Below are 20271 nucleotides of genomic sequence, written 5' to 3' on the forward strand. Positions count from 1 at the left end.
GGAACGCAAATAAGGGAATTATCCCTTTTATTTTTTAATATTACTTTTTAACTAAAAACACTTTTTATTAATCTTAATTAATTAATCGATTCATTATATCAAGATGGTTATTCAATATTATTTGATAAAGAACATACTTTATATTCTGATTATTTAAATCCAATTATTATTTGCTGCTAAAAACTGTCAATGCACTTGGGAGTATTTTAGCAAGATCAGGACCACGGGTTACGATGAAAATATTAATTAATAATACTACATAATTTCCAATTATTAACAGCACAATAAATCAACTAGGTAACACTTTCAGATTAATATTTATTTAATTTCTAAAGTTTCCTAATATACCTATTAATTCTCAAACTGCAAAATAAATTTTAAAATGTATTAAAATAGAAATTATTTAGAAAAATCAAAACTATTCATTAATTTTTTTTTAATATATAAAAATGAAGAAAATTGGTTAAGTGACACGTAAAATTTATGATTTTAGCACAAAAAAAAAACAATTGGGCCATAGTGGCCCAATTCACCTGAATGGGCCTGAGCCCATTACACAGTAGCCGACTTTTTTATATATTGGGTAGAAAAGTGGAATGAAAAATAAAATGTCAAGAATGGGATTCGAACCCATGCCCTTTCGGACCAGTACCTGAAACTGGCGCCTTAGACCAACTCGGCCATCTTGACTCATGCTTTCACGTTAATTATTACAGTATCACCTAAATTAATCTTACAAAAATGACGTCAGTATCCGACAAGCTATCTTTCTGTCTCGTCGCTTTCATAAAATCCGACACGTAATTGTTTGTTGCCTGTGAAATTCATCAATCCTCTATTGTTCAAGCACCACACCCGGCAGCGCAACCGCCGCCGTAAAGCTCAACGTCCGCCGTGGAGTTCCTCTCCTTTGAGATGCCATCGGAGCAAGAGAAAGTTATAAGGGAGATTATAGAGAGTGTAAACAGAGCCGCCAAGAACAGGCAAGAAATGTCACCGGAGAGGCCAAAACTTCCATTAGCGCTGCCAAACTCTCCGACCAGTCTGGCCATTTCTGCAACCTCTCTCTCTTTTCTTTCAAGCCAGTTAAGTTGTTGTTGATCCTTCCATTGGGGTGGCTTTATAGTGCTCAAAACTCAAATTTGATTTGGACCAACAGTTTTGGGAGGCAAAAATGTCAGAATTTGGAGTGTAAAATGAGGGTAGTGGATGCTTCATGGTTGTGTATTTTGTGTGTGCATTATCATCCCACTCTTCATTGCAAAGTAATACCATACACATAAAGCAACCCATCATTATATTCCAAACAATAATTTAACTTACTTTTCACACTTTTCGGAAATTTAAAAAATCTTTTACTTTTCCTTTTGTTGGATCAAATTATAATTTAGATTAGATTCAACTCTCCATGTCTGAGTTTTGAACAAGGATTCGACATCTGAAGGATCCGATATCCTTTTGCGACATGATCATGTTACTTACTATTCGCTTCTATGAGTGAAGACTATCCCACAGACCAACATTAGTCCTTCCGGTGTGTTTTGACTTTCAATTCTTTTAAGTCTTTCTTAGTCATCTTATATTCGTGATCGTTCTCTTTCAGATATATTCATGTATCCCTAGATTTTAAATTTTCATAAAAAAATTTCAAAGTATCGTTAAACAAGTCCAAATTGTATACTTAACCCGGAATAATCCAAAAAAAATTGTTTTAAGAATAAAGTAAAGTAGTATGCATAAAAAGTAGGAAGAGAGTAAGGAAACAATATTTATGAATCAATGATGTTTCAATAATTGCACTAAAATATTGGTATGAATTAAAAGTTTAAGCCGTGACTTCATTGTTGGGTGGCATAAACTTAGGCCACAACTACCCCAGTTCGACCTCCATGTCAAATGACAAATCTACCCTTACAAGCACACAATTTTCTTCATTAATCTCCTCTTACTCTTGAAAACTTAGTAATAACCTTGAAGGCACGACCCGACCAATTAAGGCCAGGAGCGCATCACCGACAAAAAGAACCGAGCCAACCGGTGCTTACTATAGGCGGACTAATCGACCCAACCCAAGATCCAACTCCGAACTTTTTATCTGCAACAACTTAAATATACGCCATTCTCCATGCTAATGTATACCATGTTTTGTCATCACTTATACATATATTTTTTTAAATATTTCGAAAGTCATTGTTCAATAATGTACCTCGTTAATATAGTTGGTAAGTATCCATTTTTAAGCTTTTTCCAGCCATAATTTCATATCGTAGCCATCACTCCCATTCAAATACAATATCGATTCATTTATGTACCTTCCTAGAGGCAACTTATTACATTAAAACCCGTTATTTAGAATAAGAAATGCGCTCATGAATCCAAATTATGCATCGCCTTATCTGAGTTTCTTGTCCTTAACAGGTCCTCTGGGGATCTTGTTGAGGAACTTGGCGTCGAAATTTCTGTAAGATTTCTTGGTGTGATAAATGGCCTTCCCAGCCAAATGATCAACCTCTTCTTCATACTTCACGTACAGAAATGGCAGAGTTTCCAACGCCACAAACCCTTCATCATTTAACAAACACAAACACAAAACAAAACACCATCAAAAGTTGCTTTAATTTTGGTCAAACACCAAACATTCTTTAATGATTCTTTGAGTGAGAATCAGTTCTTCCTTACCGAAATAAACAAGATTCAGAAAGCTCACATACGATCCAATCACTGACAAAAGATACAGAGAAACAATTGCCTGAAAATCAACATTTCAACTTAATTAGTTTCTGTTGCCGTTTAACCGGCGGGGCCGGGGGCCGGGGTCCTGAACGGTTCAAGAGAAGGGCTCAGATCCATCGCTAGTAGATATTGAACTCTCTAGGCTTTTCACGCGTCTGCTATGGGAAAGTTTCTACACCCTTTTAAAGGGTGTTTTGTTCTCCTCCCCAACCAATGTGGGGCATCACAATCCACCCCTACGGGACCCAACATCCTCGCTGGCACCCGATTTTTTTCTCCAATCGATGTGGGACCTCCACCAAATCCACCCATTTGAGGCTAGTGTCCTTACTGACACACTGCCTCGTGTCTACCCCTTTGGGAAACAACAAGATTTTCTCCCTTATATAGGAATGAGAGAGGACAAACATGTTAGGAACCACGACCCTCCACAATAGTATGATATTGTCCACTCTGAGCATAATCTTTCGTGGATTTACTTTTGGTTTTTCTAAAAGGCATCATACCATGGAGATGTTGTAACAGTCTAAGCTCACAACTAGCAGATATTATCCGCTTTGTCTCGTTACTTATCATCGTCAGCCTCACGGTTTTCAAACATGTCGGCTAGGAAGAGGTTTTCACATCTTTTAAGGAATGCTTCGTTTCCCTCTTCAATCGAAGTGGAATCTCACAGATGTATTCCTTACGTATAAATCCATGATCATCCCATTAGTTAGCCAATGTGGGAGTCCCTCCCAATAGGAGACGAAGATTTTCCGTTCTAGTCATGTGGACTACTACTAAGATTTTGAGTATTAAGGTGTAAAAGATGTATGAATATATACCAGAAAGAAGAGGGGGAGATCTTTCCCATAAGCTATGTCGAAAATCTTTGATAAGAATTGGTTGATTCTTCTATGGAAAGTGGATGCAACTTCTTTGAATGCTGAGTCTTTTAATATCACTTCAGGCAACCGAGGAGGGTTCCTGAATATCATTAACTCAAGTTTATGAGCAAATATGATCAAACAAACCAGTCAAGTTGGTATAGATAATACCATTTGAAGATTTCAGCTCCAGTGCACCAAATGAAGAAGATGAGCATGGAGGTGATAGAGAGGTGGCAGATGAGGGTCACAAATTTGTATTCAACAACCTCAAACAGAAACCACAACGTTGTCATCCCCAACAGCAATGCACCCGACATCTTCGAGTCTCTCCATAACAAGATGTCGGCGACTGCATTCATAATCGAACAATCTCATTCGAAGCAAACCAAATAGTTATGAAACGAGACTTTAGAGGGTATTAGCTTTTACCTTTTCCCCCTCCGAGAATTTCATGGACGGGGCGGCGGCGTCCGAAGAGCTTTGATGGAGCTGCTGAATCATCGTCTGAGTCGGTGTAGGTCGACATGATGTAGTACGTCAGAGATTGGGTGACAGGTGATTTAAGAGGGTTGGGAAGTAGCTCAAAGTTTGGTGTATATGAAAGGGATAAGGGTTCTAAGCTTGATAGTAAAGAAAGCTAAGTTAAAGGAAGGAATGGCTTGTGGGATATGGGTGTGTGGGCGTGTCTTTCCTTTTGCATAGCCGCCACTACAAGAAAGGCTGTTGCTCATCCTATTTTTGTTGAACACGACAGCCTTGTTTCTTAGGTTCTTGTTCTGTAACATTTTCTTACAAAATCATGGTCGCAGTTTTGCATAGCCGCCACTAATTTGGATTGAGATCACCAAAAAGGATTGGGCCAAATGTAAGTAATCTAAACATATTCAAAAAGAATTTGAATAATCTCAAGTAAGTCTAAGCCCAAAAGTTTAGTCTGGGCAGCACTTTCCTTTTCGGTGACTCCATTAAAAGAACTCTAGAGTCGATTATGCCTAGTTTGAAGTAATCTTTATTGGATGACCTCTTGAAAATTATCATAAGAAATATACGAGTGAGGACAAATCATACTAAAAAGACTCGTGTTGGTTTGAGTGGATAATCTTCACTGTTATAAATTATTAAATTTTTAAGTAAAGTGGTCATGTCACAGAGAATTTTCGAGAATGCCGAAACTATCAAGTTTGAATCCGAATTTTAAATTCTAGATATGAATCATGAGTAGGCGCCTTACAAATGGTATTAAAGCATAATCTCTTCTACATGATGTGGTTTAAGGATGAATCAAAATGAAAATCGGTGAGTAGTGACACCTGAGTAAAGAAATTATACATGAGTGAACTAAGATCATATACGACTGAAAACATTCTTAGAGATGAAATTACAATGCTAACCTGTGAGATCCTACATCGATTGGAGAGGGGAATGAAACATTCCTTATAAATGTGTGGAAACCTCTCTTTAGGCCGACAGTGATACGTAACGGGTAAAAACAGACAATATCTACTTGTAGTGGGCTTGGGCTGTTACAAATGGTATCAAAGCCATACATCGGGTGATGTGCCAGCGAGGACGCTGGCCCCAAGGAGGTGGATCGTGAGATCCCACGTCGGTTAGAGAGAAGAACGAATCATTCTTTATAAAGGTGTGGAAGTCTCCCCCTAACAGATGCATTTTATAACCGTGAGGCTGATGATGATACTTAACGGGCCAAAGCGGACAATATTTGCTAGTGGTGGACTTGGGCTGTTACAAATGATATTAGAGCCAGACACCGAGCAGTGTGTCAGCGAGAACGTTGGGGCCCAAAAGGGGTGAATTGTGAGATCCCTCATTAGTTGAAGAGGGAACGAAGCATTCCTTATAAAGGTATAATACATCTCCCCAGAAAACGCGTTTTTAAACCGTGAGACTGACGATGATATGCAACAGGCTAAAACGAACAATATTTGCTAGTGTTGGACTTGGGCTATTACAAATAGTATAAGAGCCAGACACGAGCGGTGTGCCAGCGAGGATGCTGGGCCCCAAGGGGGTGAATTGTGAGATCCCATATCAGTTGGAGAAGGGAACGAAGCATTCCTTATAAATTTGTGGAAACCTATCTCTAGCAGAAGCGTTCTAAAACCGTGAGGTTGACAGCGATACATAACGTGCCAAAGCAGACAATATTTGCTAGCGATGAACTTGAGCTGTTACAAATGATATCAGAGTTAGATACTGGACGGTGTGCCAGCGAGGATGCTGGGCCCCAAGGGGGTGGATTGTGAGATCCCACGTCGGTTGGAGAGGGGAACGAAGCATTTCTTATAAATGTGTAGAAACCTCTCCCTAGCATACACGTTTTAAAACCGTGAGGTCGACAGCGATATGTAACGGGCCAAAGCGAACAATAACTGTTAGCGGTGGACTTGGGCTGTTACAAAGGGTATAAGAGCCAGACGTCGGGCGGTGTGCCAGCAAGGACGCTGGACCCCAAGGGGGTGGATTGTGACATCCCACGTCGGTTGGAGAAAGGAAAGAAGTATTCTTTATAAATGTATGGAAACCTCTCCCTAGCAAACACGTTTTAAAACTATGAGGTTGACAATGATACGTGACGAGCCAAAGCAGACAATATTTGCTAGTGGTGGACTTGGGCTGTTACAAATGGTATAAGAGCCAGACATCGGGTGGTGTGACAGCAAGGACTCTGGACCTCAAGGGGGTGAATTGTGAGATCCGACATCGGATGGAGAGGGGAACGAAACATTCCTTATAAGGGTTAGGAAACCTCTCCCTAACAGACGCGTTTTAAAACTGTGAGGATGATGATGATACGTAACGAGCCAAAGCGGACAATATCTACTAACGATGGACTTGGGGTGTTACAAATGGTATTAGAGCCAAACACCGGGTGATTTGCCAGCGAGGATGCTGGGCCCAAGGGGATGGATTGTGAGATCCCACGTCGGTTGGAGAGGGAAACGAATCATTTCTTATATATGTGGGGAAACCTCTCCCTCGCAGACACGTTTTAAAACCGTGAGGTTGACAGTGATATGTAATGGGCCAAAGCGGACGATATTTGCTAGTGGTGGACTTGAGCTGTTACAAATAGTATTAGAGCTAGACACCAGGTGGTGTACTAGGGAGGACGTTGGGCCCCAAGAGGGTGAATTGTGACATCCCAAGTTGTTGAAAAGAGGAACAAAGCATTCCTTATAAAGGTGTGGAAATCTCTTCCTAACAAATACGTTTTAAAACCGTGAGGCTGACAACGATACGTAAAGGACTAAAGTAGACGATATCTGCTAGCGGTGGACTAAATGGTATGTAGTAAAAAGTTGAAGTAATATTTGTAGTATTATAGAAATGGAAAATGTTAAAAGAAAAAGGAAAGAATTAAAGTGGAGAATTGGGAGCATGCTTAGTGTTAGTGCGATAATAATAATTGTGAGGCGTATGATGATTGTTAGAACATGTAAGGAGGCAACCTATCATGATTTTGAAGGCCCCATTTAATCATTCTAACCAAATCATCCCCCAATGCCATGACTTCCACCTGCGTTTTCATCCATTCCTTGGACACATTTTAAATTTGGATACCTATGCCCACATCGGAAATTAAGGATACGGAGGGTGTGGAAACCTTTCACTAATAGACGCTTTGAGGTTGATGGCGAAATACGAGACTCCGAGCATAGCTTAAATAGTCCAACTGTCTCGTGTGTGTCGTAGCTTCAAATTCTTTCCCGCATATATAAATCCCTTTTAAACAGTTTTATCGAACACAATCAAGATTTAGACAATTCTTTAAAATTACTTTTGTTAAGATTGTTGAGTAATTTTGATGGTGAATAGGATTTCTTAAGACTAAAAAAAGGGTAAAAAAACAAAGGTGATGGTGAATTTGGAAAAGGAGGTGTATTCAATGATGGCAATCCATGTGGGCGCTCAATGAGAAGAACACTGTTCGTATGGATGGAGATGTAACAATGATTCCCATCAACCTCACCGAAAGAAACCACAGCCCCATTACAAGAACTGGGCTCCATTATTTCATTCACACCAATGATTTAAACGCAAAAAGCAGAAGTCAAAACAATGGCCAAAACAGAAACACAGGGATAAAAATTGTTTGATAATCATTAGGGGATCACCTTTCATACATCTTTCTCTGTACTTGTGGTACAAATGCTTGAATATATTCAATATTTCATGCCTAATCATGGAAACAGGGAGTTCTTCTTTGTTATTTCAAACTATTTTCACTCAGTCAATGTCTAGAAGGTTTCCCACTCTACGTACACCACATCCGGGTCAGTGGCCCAAGTGAACTACCCCATGTTACATGTGTGTCATGATGTAGGCGAGAATTGTAAGATGAGTATCTTGAATTTTTGAGGATCGTGATGGACGTGTTTACATTGTGCTCTTACTCTTGAATCGGAGGTTGGTATATGGGACCGCTTTTGGTACAGTATCCAAAAACACTTAACCTAGACATATAGGAGTTCATCCCTCGACAGTGCCTTTGATGGATAGATGTTCGAGGTGTCCCAATTATAAAGTTGATTAATTGGTCATAACGAAGCATTTCTTATGAGGGTTTGGAAAACTCTCTCTAATAGACGTGTTTTAAAATTGTGAGGCTGATGATGATATGTAATGGGTTAAAGTGGACAATATTTGCTAACAGTGGGTTTGAGCTGTTACAGGTCGATTCTCGAGCGAGCAGTGCAGACCGATAACATCCCGAGACTTAGAATGACATTATAAAGTGTAGACCGTATTGTTGGAAATAAAAAACAACGAGATGAGATGCGACGTTAGATGATGAGAAGTCGAGAGACCAACCAGAGATCTTTGATGCCACTATTTGTCCTTTTGTACTGAGATTTTCAAAGTAGCTGAAATTACAGGAAGACCATTATGGAGGCTATAAATTGAGAAGCAACTCAAGCCATTTTCACCCAACATTCCTCATATCTCTCTCTCTCTAAGCCAAACACTTGGAAAGTTGAAGTATCCATTGAGGGAAATGAAGGCATCACAGATTGCTGTAAGCATCATGGTAATGTTTATGATGGTGGAGGTGTGCGTGGCAGTGACATGCAGTCCAGTGCAGCTGAGTTCCTGCGTGAGTGCAATAACATCTTCAGTTCCACCTTCCAAGCTCTGCTGCTCTAAGATCAAGGAACAGAAGCCCTGCCTCTGCAAGTACATGCAGAACCCCACCTTAAAGAAGTTTGTGGACTCTCCCAATGCCAGGAGAGTTGCTAACACTTGTGGAACTCCATTTCCCAAGTGCTAGAGCCTTTCCTCATCAAGGGACTTCAAACATCTTTCATTTCTACTGTCTTGCGTCCTTTATTATGTGCTTGATTACCACCTAAAAACATAATCTATGTGTGTGTGTGAATTCAGTGTGTCATATAGAGAATGTGTTGGGTCATAGCTCCTATGACATCCCATTTTCTTGCGTTAGCTCATGTTCTTCTCGTATGATTGTCTGAAATAGATATCAGCTTTTTGGAACAAATCTTCTCACCCCCTTCTTAGTTCAAACTATATTATGAACTACTGCCTTGAAAATTATATATCTTTGTGGAAAACATAGCTAATACATTTGGCAGACGAGAAACATGTGTATGATCAGGAGAGTGAGCCTCAAAAACTGACAATTATTAGAGCAGACTAATATTTTGTATCATCACACCAGTGTGGATGCAGAAAGAACGAGGGAGAGGTCTCCACCTCCAGTAGATATTGTTTTTTTTGGGTTTTCTCTCAAGGTTTTTAAAACGCGTTTGTTAGGGAGAGGTCTCCACACCCTTATAAATAATGATTCGGTCTCCTCCCCAATAGATGTGGGATCTCACAGATAGACCCGACTATGTCACTCTCTTTATCAAGTTTGGCAGCTCGGCTCGGCTCGGCCTGGCTACTAGATCTCTCATCTTTCTCCTCCAATCTCTTCTCTCTCGCCAATTCCCTTTTCCTTCTCGATTGCCCTCATGTCCAACCCTCCACCATCCTTTGTGTTCATTCAATCTATGGACGTTCTTGTGACCAGTTAGTGGCGGAGTTTCAATTGGATCCATTTTTATAGATATGAGTTTAATACGGCTTTAAGTGAGTGATGTTGGATGATGAAAGTCCCACATCGGTTAATTTAGGGAATGGTCATGGGTTTATAATCTAAGAATACACTCTTCATTGGTATGAGGCCTTTTGGGAAGCCCAAAGCAAAGCCATGAGAGCTTATGCTCAAAGTGGACAATATCATACCATTGTGGAGAGTCGTGTTCGTCTAACATGGTATCAGAGCCATGCCCTAAACTTAGCCGTGTCAATAGATTGACAAATCCTTAAATGTCGAACAAAGAACTCCAAAAGGAGTCAAGCCTCCTCGAAGGTACGAAGGCAGTCAAAAATGACTAAGACTCCAAAGGAGTCAAGCCTCGATTAAGGGGAGGCGTGCTTTGTTCGAGGGGAGGTGTTGGATGATGAAAGTCCCACATCGGTTAATTTAGGGAATGGTCATGGGTTTATAATCTAAGAATACACTCTTCATTGGTATGAGGCCTTTTGGGAAGCCCAAAGCAAAGCCATGAGAGCTTATGCTCAAAGTGGACAATATCATACCATTGTGGAGAGTCGTGTTCGTCTAACAAGTGAGACTACTGACTGATTTCTTACGAGACATGCATCGATGTCGTTCGATCTAGCGAGACGATAGATATGGTGATAAACCAAGGTCTTGCCTTAAGGTCCTGATGATTAGTTTTTCAAACTATGTTTCTGCTTGTCTTCAAATGTTTATATATGCACGTTCGCAATAACAGGCATTCGATGCGGAGTATAATAAGTTGGGATCGTTACAAATCAAGCAGAGGATAGAATTATTTTACTTAGATTAGAATTAATGATTGGAAAAGATAAATCTTGTGTCGAATCAGACACAATAATAATAGGAATTATGGAGGGAAAACTCCAAAATGAATTAAGATATACAAAAGGAATGAGAAGGTAAAAAAAGAAGGAATTTTCACAAATTAAGTAGGTTTGAAATTTGGTTCCATCCCATGATCCATGGTCTTTTGTCGGATGGAGCAGCAAAATTGAGTTCAAACATCTCTCTGGACACGTTGCCTCCTTCACAGAACCCTACAAGCTTTGCCACAATCTCTGCACTCTGTTGAATATGCTTAGGGTCGTGAGGATTTGTCCAAAGCTTGTTTACAAATTGGATTTTCCTCTGTTTCCCTTCAAGTGGTACTTCCCATTTCATGTACAACACATCTCTTTCGTCTGCTGTCAAACGTGAGGTTAATCTCTTTGCAAGAAACTCTCTTTCACGTCTCAATGCCCTCATACTACATAAAAAAGAAACAACATTGATCAGCATATTCCAATTGATTGATTAGCAGCATTAAGAGGCATTAGTGGAGAGAAGAGAAAGAGAAAAAACCTTGAGGAGAGAGAGATCGATGGCTCGTCTCCAGCGTGAGCTGGGCTAGCATTGTCACCTTCTGCTAGGTGATCCTCCAGCCATGTTAAGCGCCTCATCTCGACTTCCAGGTAGATCTGATCAGCCGGGTCGCCCTTGAATAGCAAGTAGAACTGAGATCTGTGAATAATGGAGACGTAGCAAGCATCCCATAACTCAATAATCTGCTGTCTTTGCTCCCTGAAAGTTATATGCCATGGAACTTGCTCATCCTCCGGCTCAAATGTGTTCTCATCACAATCTAATTTGTTCCCAGCTGCTTCGTTTGCTTCCAGCTCAAGGACCTATACACAGAAAACAAGGAAAAACAGTACATGCAAGCTTAGTGGTGATGTGGAAAGGCAAAAAGTTATATAGAAGAAATCCAAACAGAAACATTAGCACACCTGACAAACAAGTAGCTGTTTCTGGTACTGCAGTTTAGCCACACGTTCTTTCAATTCTGTGACGTATGCTCTAATGCTTCTTACGTTTTCTTCTGCTGCATTTTGGAACATCTTTTGCATCTTCTTCATGTTCACAGAACTTGATCTTCGATAACATGGAGTGCTCTCCTTTGAGGAGATATCTCCACCTTCTTCACTTGACTTTGTTGGAGTCTCTTTCTCGGACTCGAGAAGAGTCTCAGATGAGAAGACATCATCACTCTCCGGAGCTCTATTTTCGATATCGGACTCCAGTACTTGCTGCGAAGTTGTTGAAGGCGAGCAAGGCGATCTTAAAAAGTTTTGCCGGTTGGCGGCATTACTTAAGGCCAAAGGAAGCAAGGTCTTCTTTTTGGTATAACTTTTTTGTTTGGGGGTTGATTCACTGCTCATTAACTGCTGATAATTGCTCGGTAGAGACATTACCAACTTGTCAATGGACTTCTGAACATTTTCAAGTTGCTCCTCTAGATCTGCAATGGTGCTACCTTGAGAATGAAGCCGTGTTATCTCTTCCTTAAGATTAGCACCTACACTCTGGTTAGTAGCAATAACGCTCCCAACCTCGACCTCTTTTGATTCTGAACGGACTGATCTCATTTCTCCAATTTCAGCCTGCAGCTTGGCAATAGTTTCTGCTGCATCTTGGTTCCCCAGTCTGTGACAAGCCACCTCCTTTTGCAATACTTCGAGGGCTTTATTGGCTTCCTTCCCAAGCTGCTCCTGGAGATGTTCCAGCTTGCGAATTTCATGCATGAGTGTGAAAGGAGTGGTAGACGATTGTCTCATCATAGACTGCCTTAATATCATACCACGGCCAAGGTCCTTGCCGCCATCGAGTTTCTGAGGCAATGTACCAGTAAAGGACAAGCACTTCTTCACTGGAGGACGGGCAGATTCAATTGGTTTAGAACCCTGAAAATAAAGATGGATATTTTTATTTTCTGATCTCAAGGAACATGTAGGATAAGATGAGAGGAGGGAGGGAGAGAAACCTCCTGATCCACCTCAAGTTTTCTCCGGAGCTCATCAACCTGAGATTGTGCAAGGTCTCTTTGTCGTTTTAATTCTTCAATCTCCATTTCCATCTGGATTTTTAATCAAATATTAAGTTCGAGTTGATTCATTGAATTTCGTGTCGACAAATTATCAAACTGAAATGTAAGCTACCTGCTGGATTTTTAAATCTTTTTCCCTTTTCGGATCAGGAGTGCGCAGTTCTGCTTCTAGCCTAGCAACTTCCTTCTGTAAGTGTTTAACCAATTGCTTGTCTGATACAACCTGTCCAAGATTTTCAAATCAAAAGTTACAAAGGAGTTCCGTTTGCATCACAATTACAACTGTGATGATGATAAATGTAGTTCTTACCATATTAACTTGGGCGTTATTAGTCACTTCCTTTGCCCGGGTGGCAAAGTACAAAGTGTTCCGCGATTGTTCAACATGAGACAGGGCTGGACTCAGTGTGCATATAATGGCGGTTCGTGCATTTCCACCAAGTGAATGCTGCAATATGCGGGTGAGCTTTGAGTCTCTGTAAGGTATATGGCCACTTCTCTTTCCTTGACTGCAACAATAAACAGAAAACTTCAGATCTGCATAAAAATTTCAGATACAATGAATGTTATTGCTTTCATGAAACAGATTCTGACCTTAGCTTTCTGATCACAGTTGTGAGTGTCATCAAACTAAGATTAATATGGCAGCCTTCTCTTAGCCTAGCACCATCAGCATGTGTCTGTGAAGCTCTCTCACTTCCAGCTAGATCCACAAAGTTCTGCACAATGTTGAAACTAGTAAGCCCAAGAAAAAGTTCATATAAAAGTACAAGATTGCATATAAAAAAAAAAATTGTCCTACCAAGCTTGCCACAAAAGTCCTCACGCAATCTGAAGTCTCTCGTAGGGTACTTTGAATTGTCTGTATATACATTCAAAAGAAGTTATGATACATCCAAAAGTTGAAATAGAGTACCTTTGAGGTTGTGAATCATTTCCACAAAACTAACCAGTCTTATTATCTGGTGTGACCGTGAGCTATGATCATTTAAAGCAGTTTCACCAACTTGTCTTTGTGCTACAAAGTAAAATTGAATTAATATTAAGGCAATGTACTCTGAAGGACATTGAACAAACTTCAAGTGATCAGTTCTTACCCTCGCAGATGCTAATCAATTGTCTCAAATGTCGATCATCATTTGCCGTTTCCTCTACTAATTTCTCAACCATTGTACCTTTCTGCATGAAGAAAACCACAATTTCAGTTAATTGTTATCAAAATTCACACAATGGAACATGATTCCTTTAACCCTTACACATGTAGTTATGAATAGTACCTCAGGATCATCAAGAAGCTTTAGATTACGACCTGATTCGGTATTCAATAGATCCCTAACATTCTCGTTGTATATTTCGAGTCCTGAAATTCTTATTGTAAAATCTCTCTCGGGTGTCTGTAAAATAATCGAAGGATGGTTAATTAAGGTGAGCAATAGTAGCAGAAAATAATTCAGTTCAAAACAGTAGAAATTTACATTGCTAATATGTCTGTAGATATCATTAACAGCCTTTTCAGTTATCCCCCTCATTGTAAATGTTTTCCCACTGCTAGTTTGCCCATAAGCGAATATGGTGGCTGCAACATAAATCAATATATAATCATTTGAGTGGACAATAACCTAACTTAAGTGATAAAAAAATTGAAGGATGAGTTTTGAAACTACCATTGATGCCCATCAGAGAAGATAAGGCAACATTCTTTACTCCTTCCTCATATACTGCCTCAGTCAAAGAAGTGGGACCAAAAACTTTATCTGCAATAACAAATATGGATTGTAATGGCAGATCGAGTATTTGGGAAAGAAATAAAGAAAATGACATGAAAACTTAATGACCGGATGCCATTAGTACCAAATGCAAAGGAGGACGGTTGAGTTTGACGTTCCAGAGGCTGAGGTTTGTACACAATCGTAGTATCATCAATGCACTCCCATGCCATTTGATCTTTCGCTTGCTGCTCCTTTTTATTCAGAGGCCTTAACCGCACCGTAACAACGATTTTCTCTTCCTTAGATCGAGGTCCTCCAGGTGTTGATGCTGGCGTCCTCTCTGTTTTTGAAGCTGGCGTTGCAGGAGTTTTGATAGTCATCGTGATAGTTAATATCTAGCTACTTCTCCTTCACAGCCGGCCAAAAAACTGAGAGGGGAGAGAATTGATTAGAGACCTAGACGTTCTTATCGGGAAATAGCTAGACGATCTTTCGCAGCTTGAAGATCATGAAATAAATTATTATAACCAAACACAATTCAGCGTCAGATTAAGTAAAGTGAAGAAAAACCAGTGTTCAAAGCAATGAGAAGTTTAATCAAACACATTGCAGCCCAGGCATTTTCTTTGTCTACTATACTAACACAAAAAAAACTCAGTAACATTTCCAATCAAGGTCTCCAGATATCAAGCTAAACCATTGAACTTTTCTGGAGCACAATGCCCAATCCAAAAATTTCCAACACCAGGTCGTATGTTCAGAAACCACCCTATACACTCGGTGATGCACCATTTCATGTTTGAGGGGAAATTGAAACTTCGGCCTCAGGGACGCACTTCAAAACCTTAAATTGAACGAAATGGCAGAAATAGAACAACGATTGTACAGAAACAAAATCAAACCAGTTCTCGAGTGAAAAATAATCTAGAAATGAAGAAAAGGAGGAGTAGTTCGTTCTTACGTAAAATTGGCAGCGACAGAAGAGAGAAAGCTTCGAGAGCTTCGAACTTGCCTTATTAGGGTTCAGAAGAGGAATTTGAGAGAGAGAGAGAGAGGGAGAGAGAGCAATCTTTCTCTACGAAATGAAAACCTATGTTTATGTCTCTGTGCGTAGGACCAATTGATTTGAAACCAGTGGCTGCAACGGCTAGTTTTTCTTTTTCTTTATTTATTTTTTTCTCTTCCCTCTAAATAAAATATTGATTTAATTATTACATTGGTCCAGATGAGTGGGACCCGGTTTCAGGATGTAACCGTTTGTATGTTCATTATATGCTTTTCTTTTTATTTCGTATAATTCTCACAAGAAGACAAAATTAAAGAGTTGTTTTTTCCTATTTTCGTTTTAATTAAAGCAAAAAAATATCAAATTTCAAATTTTCTCAAATTACACATAATTTAAATAAATGTTTTACATTTTAATTCCATGATAAGTATATTTACTCTTACGAGGACAGATTTGATCGTAAATTTATACATATTGAATCGAAATGAAAACAATAAAATAAATTTGGAGAAAAACTAAACTAATCCAGAGATAATTAGGTGTGATTAAGAGAAAAGCATCTATGAATAATTATAATAAAGATTCCCTTGAAATGACGTAGAGATAATTTGATCCGAATTTGACTCCCAATCTCTGCCTTCAACTTCTCCACTTATAATCAACGATTTCTCCATTACATTGTTGTAATCGCTTTCTTCGTTCCCTGTCAATCCAAAACCCAGCGTTATTGTTGTTGTTGTTGTTATTCACAATTTAAATCCAAAAAATGTATCCAAAATTAATTAAGATTTACCTTGCGTTAATAATAACAAACTGTCGCTTAAATTCCCTTCAATGTCTTGTAGCCATTGTCGGTTATCGAATGCCTGTTTCCTCAAATTCTTCAGAGTTCCCTATGTTTATAAAACAAACAAACAAACAAATAAATAAACAATTCAAGAGTAAAAAGAAGATGAAAACTAGGTACCTCGTGAATATTATGAAGCTCTGGGAATGCATAAGTTCGGCCATTGATTATAGCCTGAACAACTTGATAGATGGGGTTCAAGAAAAGCGTGAAGTTGTGGCCACGAAAGAGATAGAGCTTGTGTCCCAGCTCGCATGTCTTAGCGTGCCTCGTGGTGGCTTCCCACATTCTTTCCGACATCCCCATGCCTAACATCTTCATTCATCCTTGTAATGTAATGTTAGGAAAATATTTGGACTTGAATCCAACAAGAACAAGGGTACGAGGAGAATTTGTGTCTGTACCGTTCTTAGCTTTTGCTGGTCCACAGTGAAGAGCTGTAAGAACTCTTGAACTGTTCTGATGTTGTGATCGTTTAGCCTCCGGTGGAACACTCCTTCTTTTCCAATCTTCTCTAATCTCCATACTTCGTCGTGTAACATTGGTGGGTAGTGCTTTTTGTACACTTCAATCACCAAAACACACACCCTTTTACAATATATTCCAAATCATTCTTTAATACCAACATTTTGAAACATTTTATAAATGATGTTAATTTTTTCACCGTGGTAAAAACTGGTTTTTGACTAAATCGTGAAAATACTTTACCAAGGTAGAAATTATTGGTAAAATTGAAAACTACTTAGCACAAGGGTTTTTTTCTTTTTTGAATTTTAATGCTAATTAAACATTTATGGTTTCCAAAATATTTTATTTCAAAAAAAAGAGATGCTAAGACTCACATTCACCGCGGTGATCATTGACCACAAACGGTTCGCTTATAGCTTCACGGATCCGGGGGCTTTTATTACGATCCGGCCCGGGAACAATTCTGGCACCAAGCCGGAACTTCCTGCTCCTGATCCAGCACGAGTTGTCCGTGAATTCAATATCTCCGATTGTTGCAGCGCCGTGCCGGAGAGTCACATTCATGTCGCCGTGAAGCAGCGGCCTCCTTCCAGTCCGCTCTTTCACAATGTTAGCATTAAATTCATCCGCCGTCCACTCCTGTTTATCGCCAGGAAAATCGCCATTGAGCGCCACAATTTCTACTTTAACAGACGAAGAAATAAGCGACGGCAGATCTCCGCCGCCGTCCTCGACGGCAATCCGCAGCGCCTGATTTTCCACATCCGTGATCTTACTTCCGGTGAAAATCTTCGACGGTACGTTATTCACAAAATACAATTGATAACTGGAAGGCTCCAGAGCTTGAATCCTCAACGACGAAGCCCTCGTTAACGACCTCGAATACCGCATTAAACTCCGATCAACTTCCTCACAGACCTAAAGAACCAAAAATTAGCCACAAACGAAACAAAAACCCTAAATCAATTCATCAACACATTACTCGTACCACTCGTCTCAGCAATGGCTCCAATGCTTTGGTAAGATGCCTCAAGGAATTCCCCATAACGACTTCCCCAATTATCCTGCGAAAATCAGTTCCAAATCATGAATCAGAAGGAACAAATTGGTTAATTGAAGATCCGTTATGAACACATACGACGCGAAGGTTTGGCGTGGGCGTTTCTTCTCCAGAGGAGGGCTTAAAATGGACTCTGTTTCGCAGAACAATCTCTTGGCCGCCATTGAACTCGAGAGATTTGGGGGTGCAAGTTGGAAGTTGGAGGATCGGGAAATGAATTTATAGGATGGAGACGTGAATATGATAAATTTGAGTGGAAGTTTCTGGGAAAGTGCTGAGAAAGTGGATGTTGGTTTCACATTCAGAAGACTTATGAGTTCAACTCTCAGAAGTCTACTGTCTGTGTCTTTTCGGAGTCTTTGATAATGAATTTGGTTTCATGATTATTAAGCTTCAATTCCATAGAACCGCGTAATCCATCATGAAGAACAGATCTACTCTGAGAAATTGCTCAGAAGTTTCTCTGCTTCAGGGGACAGAGTTATCGAAAAACAGAGCTATCGTAAACGAATGAAGACGATGATGATCCATAACTTGGTTGGTTGTATTTACGTGTTCTTTTAGGATTGTGTGGGGTTTTCTTCAGCCCTTTATTCCTCTGTTTTTTTAGGATAAAGAAATTAGTTGTATTTAGTGTGAGTCCTACATTAGCTAATTCAGATAAGGGTTTATATAAGTAAATCGAGGCCTTTTAGAAAGGCAACCATGAGAGTTTAGGCTCACCGTGAACCATATCATACCATTATAGAGATAGTGATTCCTAACCAAAACAATCAAGTGGGGTTTGTAGCAAATGAATATAAAAAGAAGAGTGGTTTAGTGGGTCTTTGTTTAAGAACAGTAGCTGATTGCTAGGATGATCGTGTCGGCATTTGAACGAGGTGAAGTCATGAGCAAAACAAAATAATGCAGGGGTCGGGTCTGCGGCGGCTCTCTTCTTTCCACGCGCCGTTGGACTTTATATCTCCGCAACCCTGACCTCAAACGCGTTCAAACTTTGACCATTTCAGATATGGTTTCTTTAGGGCATTATTCTTGGCCTTTACCCCATCGTTGTTAGTGTAATTCATGCAGCGTTTGTTGCCAAGGATCGCCATGTTTGCTGTCGCTAACGTCGGGGAAGTGTCCGGCGAGTGCGTTGATTATTGCTTTTGTGGATGCAATTGCAGCCATCCTTGTTGCCTTGTTTAGCTGATTGTCTCCTGCATCATGGTTTCTATTCATTAGAGGTATTCATTTATTTTTTGTTACATTAGAGGTATTCATTTATTTTTTGTTAGGTTGTAGATGAGTTCAAAACATTTTTTTATAAGAGTCTGAAAATCTCTCTATTCAATGGATGCGTTTTAAAAATCTTGAGAGGAGCTTGAAAGGGAAACGCTAAAAATATTGGCTAGCGGTGGGCTTGAACCATTACAAATGGTACCAAAGCCAGCCAGACATAGTGTGCCAACGAGAACGCTAGCTTCCAAAGAGGGTGGATTGTGAGATCTCATATCAATTGGAGAGAAGAACGAAACATTTTTTTTACAAAGATATGAAAACCTCCGGATAGATGAGCTTTAAAAACGTTGAGGGGAAGTTTGGAAGGGAAAACCCAAATAAGACGATATCTGCAGTGGTGGGTTTGGGCCGTTACACGTCCTAGTCAGCGATATTGTTTCTTCGTACTAAGCCGCGGTGGGTTTTGGGTTTAGGTCGTTACTCGTCCTGTAGTCAGAGTATCTGACTGCAATCTATCTTGTTTCTTCGTTCTAACTGTTTTTACCTCGAATAAGTCAAATTTAGATTGGTTTAGGAACGGAATTAGTTAGCAAATTTAAAATGGGTAGATATATTATCCTAGGTAAATGATCTGTAATGGATGATGTTTTAGATTTAAAAATGTTAGAAGGTAAGTAGAGTTTATTTTGTGAATTGTCTTAATAATATTATTTAGAAATATTTATGAGACATTTTGTTATTTATTTAGATTTCGTAGGTTTGGAAAATTTTTAATATTTGAGAATTAGACTTTGTCTCTACGACTATTTTGAAATTGAAGGACACTTTTTGTTTTTTTTTTTTTTTTTTAATAAGGAGTTGTTGATGATTTGTTTTCATATTTGCGTTCATTTATTTATGTTTTAAAATAATTTTTTATTTATTTAAAATAATTGAAGGCGTTTTCATCAACAACCCTGATAAGTTTAGGTCTAAAAGTCGGGTCGTTAAAGTTTGTATCTAATTTAGTCTCGGGATGCTTAAATAAATTAAAACTAAAATAATATTTAAATCTTATTTATCAAATATTATTTTATATGCCTTACCAAAAAAAAAATAATAATAATAATTCCTCATGAAATATATATATATACATGTATATATAGATTAGATCCATCAATAAGCAACATGTAGGGTTTAAGACAAAAGTATTGGTGAGTATGGTGTGAAATAAATCTTGGTATTACCTCTTTCTTCCCATTTGGTTTGCCATTTCCAAATGGTTGACTTTGACCCTTCTTCACTTTCAAAGTGAGGAACTAGTCGAGTGCCATAATGCGACCGAAAAGGACAGTACATCATCCAATACACCACTCAAAGTATGCATTAAAGAGAAGA

The 20271-nt window shown here is 39.2% G+C and overlaps 3 protein-coding genes and 1 non-coding gene across 6 annotated transcripts; all 4 read right to left on the minus strand.

The window, feature by feature from the left end:
• Positions 1–609: 609 nt before the first annotated feature.
• TRNAL-CAG lies at positions 610–690 on the minus strand. The gene has a single exon. It is a non-coding gene; the product is annotated as a tRNA-Leu (tRNA).
• Positions 691–2196: 1506 nt separating this feature from the next.
• On the minus strand, positions 2197–4190 carry LOC111490348 (reticulon-like protein B9). The gene is made up of 5 exons (XM_023138930.1): positions 4035–4190; positions 3774–3954; positions 3561–3702; positions 2680–2749; positions 2197–2562 (listed from the first exon to the last, which is right to left on the minus strand). Exons 1-5 carry the CDS (start codon positions 4129–4131, stop codon positions 2393–2395), a joined length of 660 nt encoding a protein of 219 aa, XP_022994698.1. The 5' UTR covers positions 4132–4190; the 3' UTR covers positions 2197–2392.
• Positions 4191–10476: 6286 nt separating this feature from the next.
• LOC111489994 (kinesin-like protein NACK1) lies at positions 10477–15386 on the minus strand. Of its 3 annotated transcripts, none has more exons than XM_023138409.1 (15): positions 15251–15386; positions 14432–14717; positions 14245–14334; positions 14056–14156; positions 13858–13974; positions 13678–13759; positions 13531–13598; positions 13383–13442; positions 13175–13299; positions 12891–13089; positions 12693–12803; positions 12530–12610; positions 11484–12437; positions 11059–11381; positions 10636–10963 (listed from the first exon to the last, which is right to left on the minus strand). In XM_023138409.1, exons 2-15 carry the CDS (start codon positions 14667–14669, stop codon positions 10636–10638), a joined length of 2877 nt encoding a protein of 958 aa, XP_022994177.1. In that variant the 5' UTR covers positions 14670–14717; positions 15251–15386. The 3 variants fall into 3 exon arrangements, with proteins under 3 accessions (XP_022994176.1, XP_022994177.1, XP_022994175.1); XM_023138407.1 differs by having other exon boundaries at positions 12518–12610; XM_023138408.1 differs by lacking the exon at positions 15251–15386 and having other exon boundaries at positions 10477–10963; positions 12518–12610; positions 14432–14669.
• Positions 15387–15727: 341 nt separating this feature from the next.
• LOC111489996 (protein SAR DEFICIENT 1-like) lies at positions 15728–18234 on the minus strand. Its single transcript, XM_023138412.1, has 7 exons — positions 17749–18234; positions 17599–17674; positions 16985–17528; positions 16547–16707; positions 16263–16457; positions 16089–16188; positions 15728–15998 (listed from the first exon to the last, which is right to left on the minus strand). The coding sequence occupies exons 1-7, from the start codon at positions 17832–17834 to the stop codon at positions 15856–15858; spliced, it is 1305 nt and encodes a 434-aa protein (XP_022994180.1). The 5' UTR covers positions 17835–18234; the 3' UTR covers positions 15728–15855.
• Positions 18235–20271: the final 2037 nt, after the last annotated feature.

This window comes from Cucurbita maxima, unplaced genomic scaffold (assembly GCF_002738345.1).
Source record: "Cucurbita maxima cultivar Rimu unplaced genomic scaffold, Cmax_1.0 Cma_Scf00015, whole genome shotgun sequence".
Classification (NCBI taxonomy): Eukaryota; Viridiplantae; Streptophyta; class Magnoliopsida; order Cucurbitales; family Cucurbitaceae; genus Cucurbita; species Cucurbita maxima.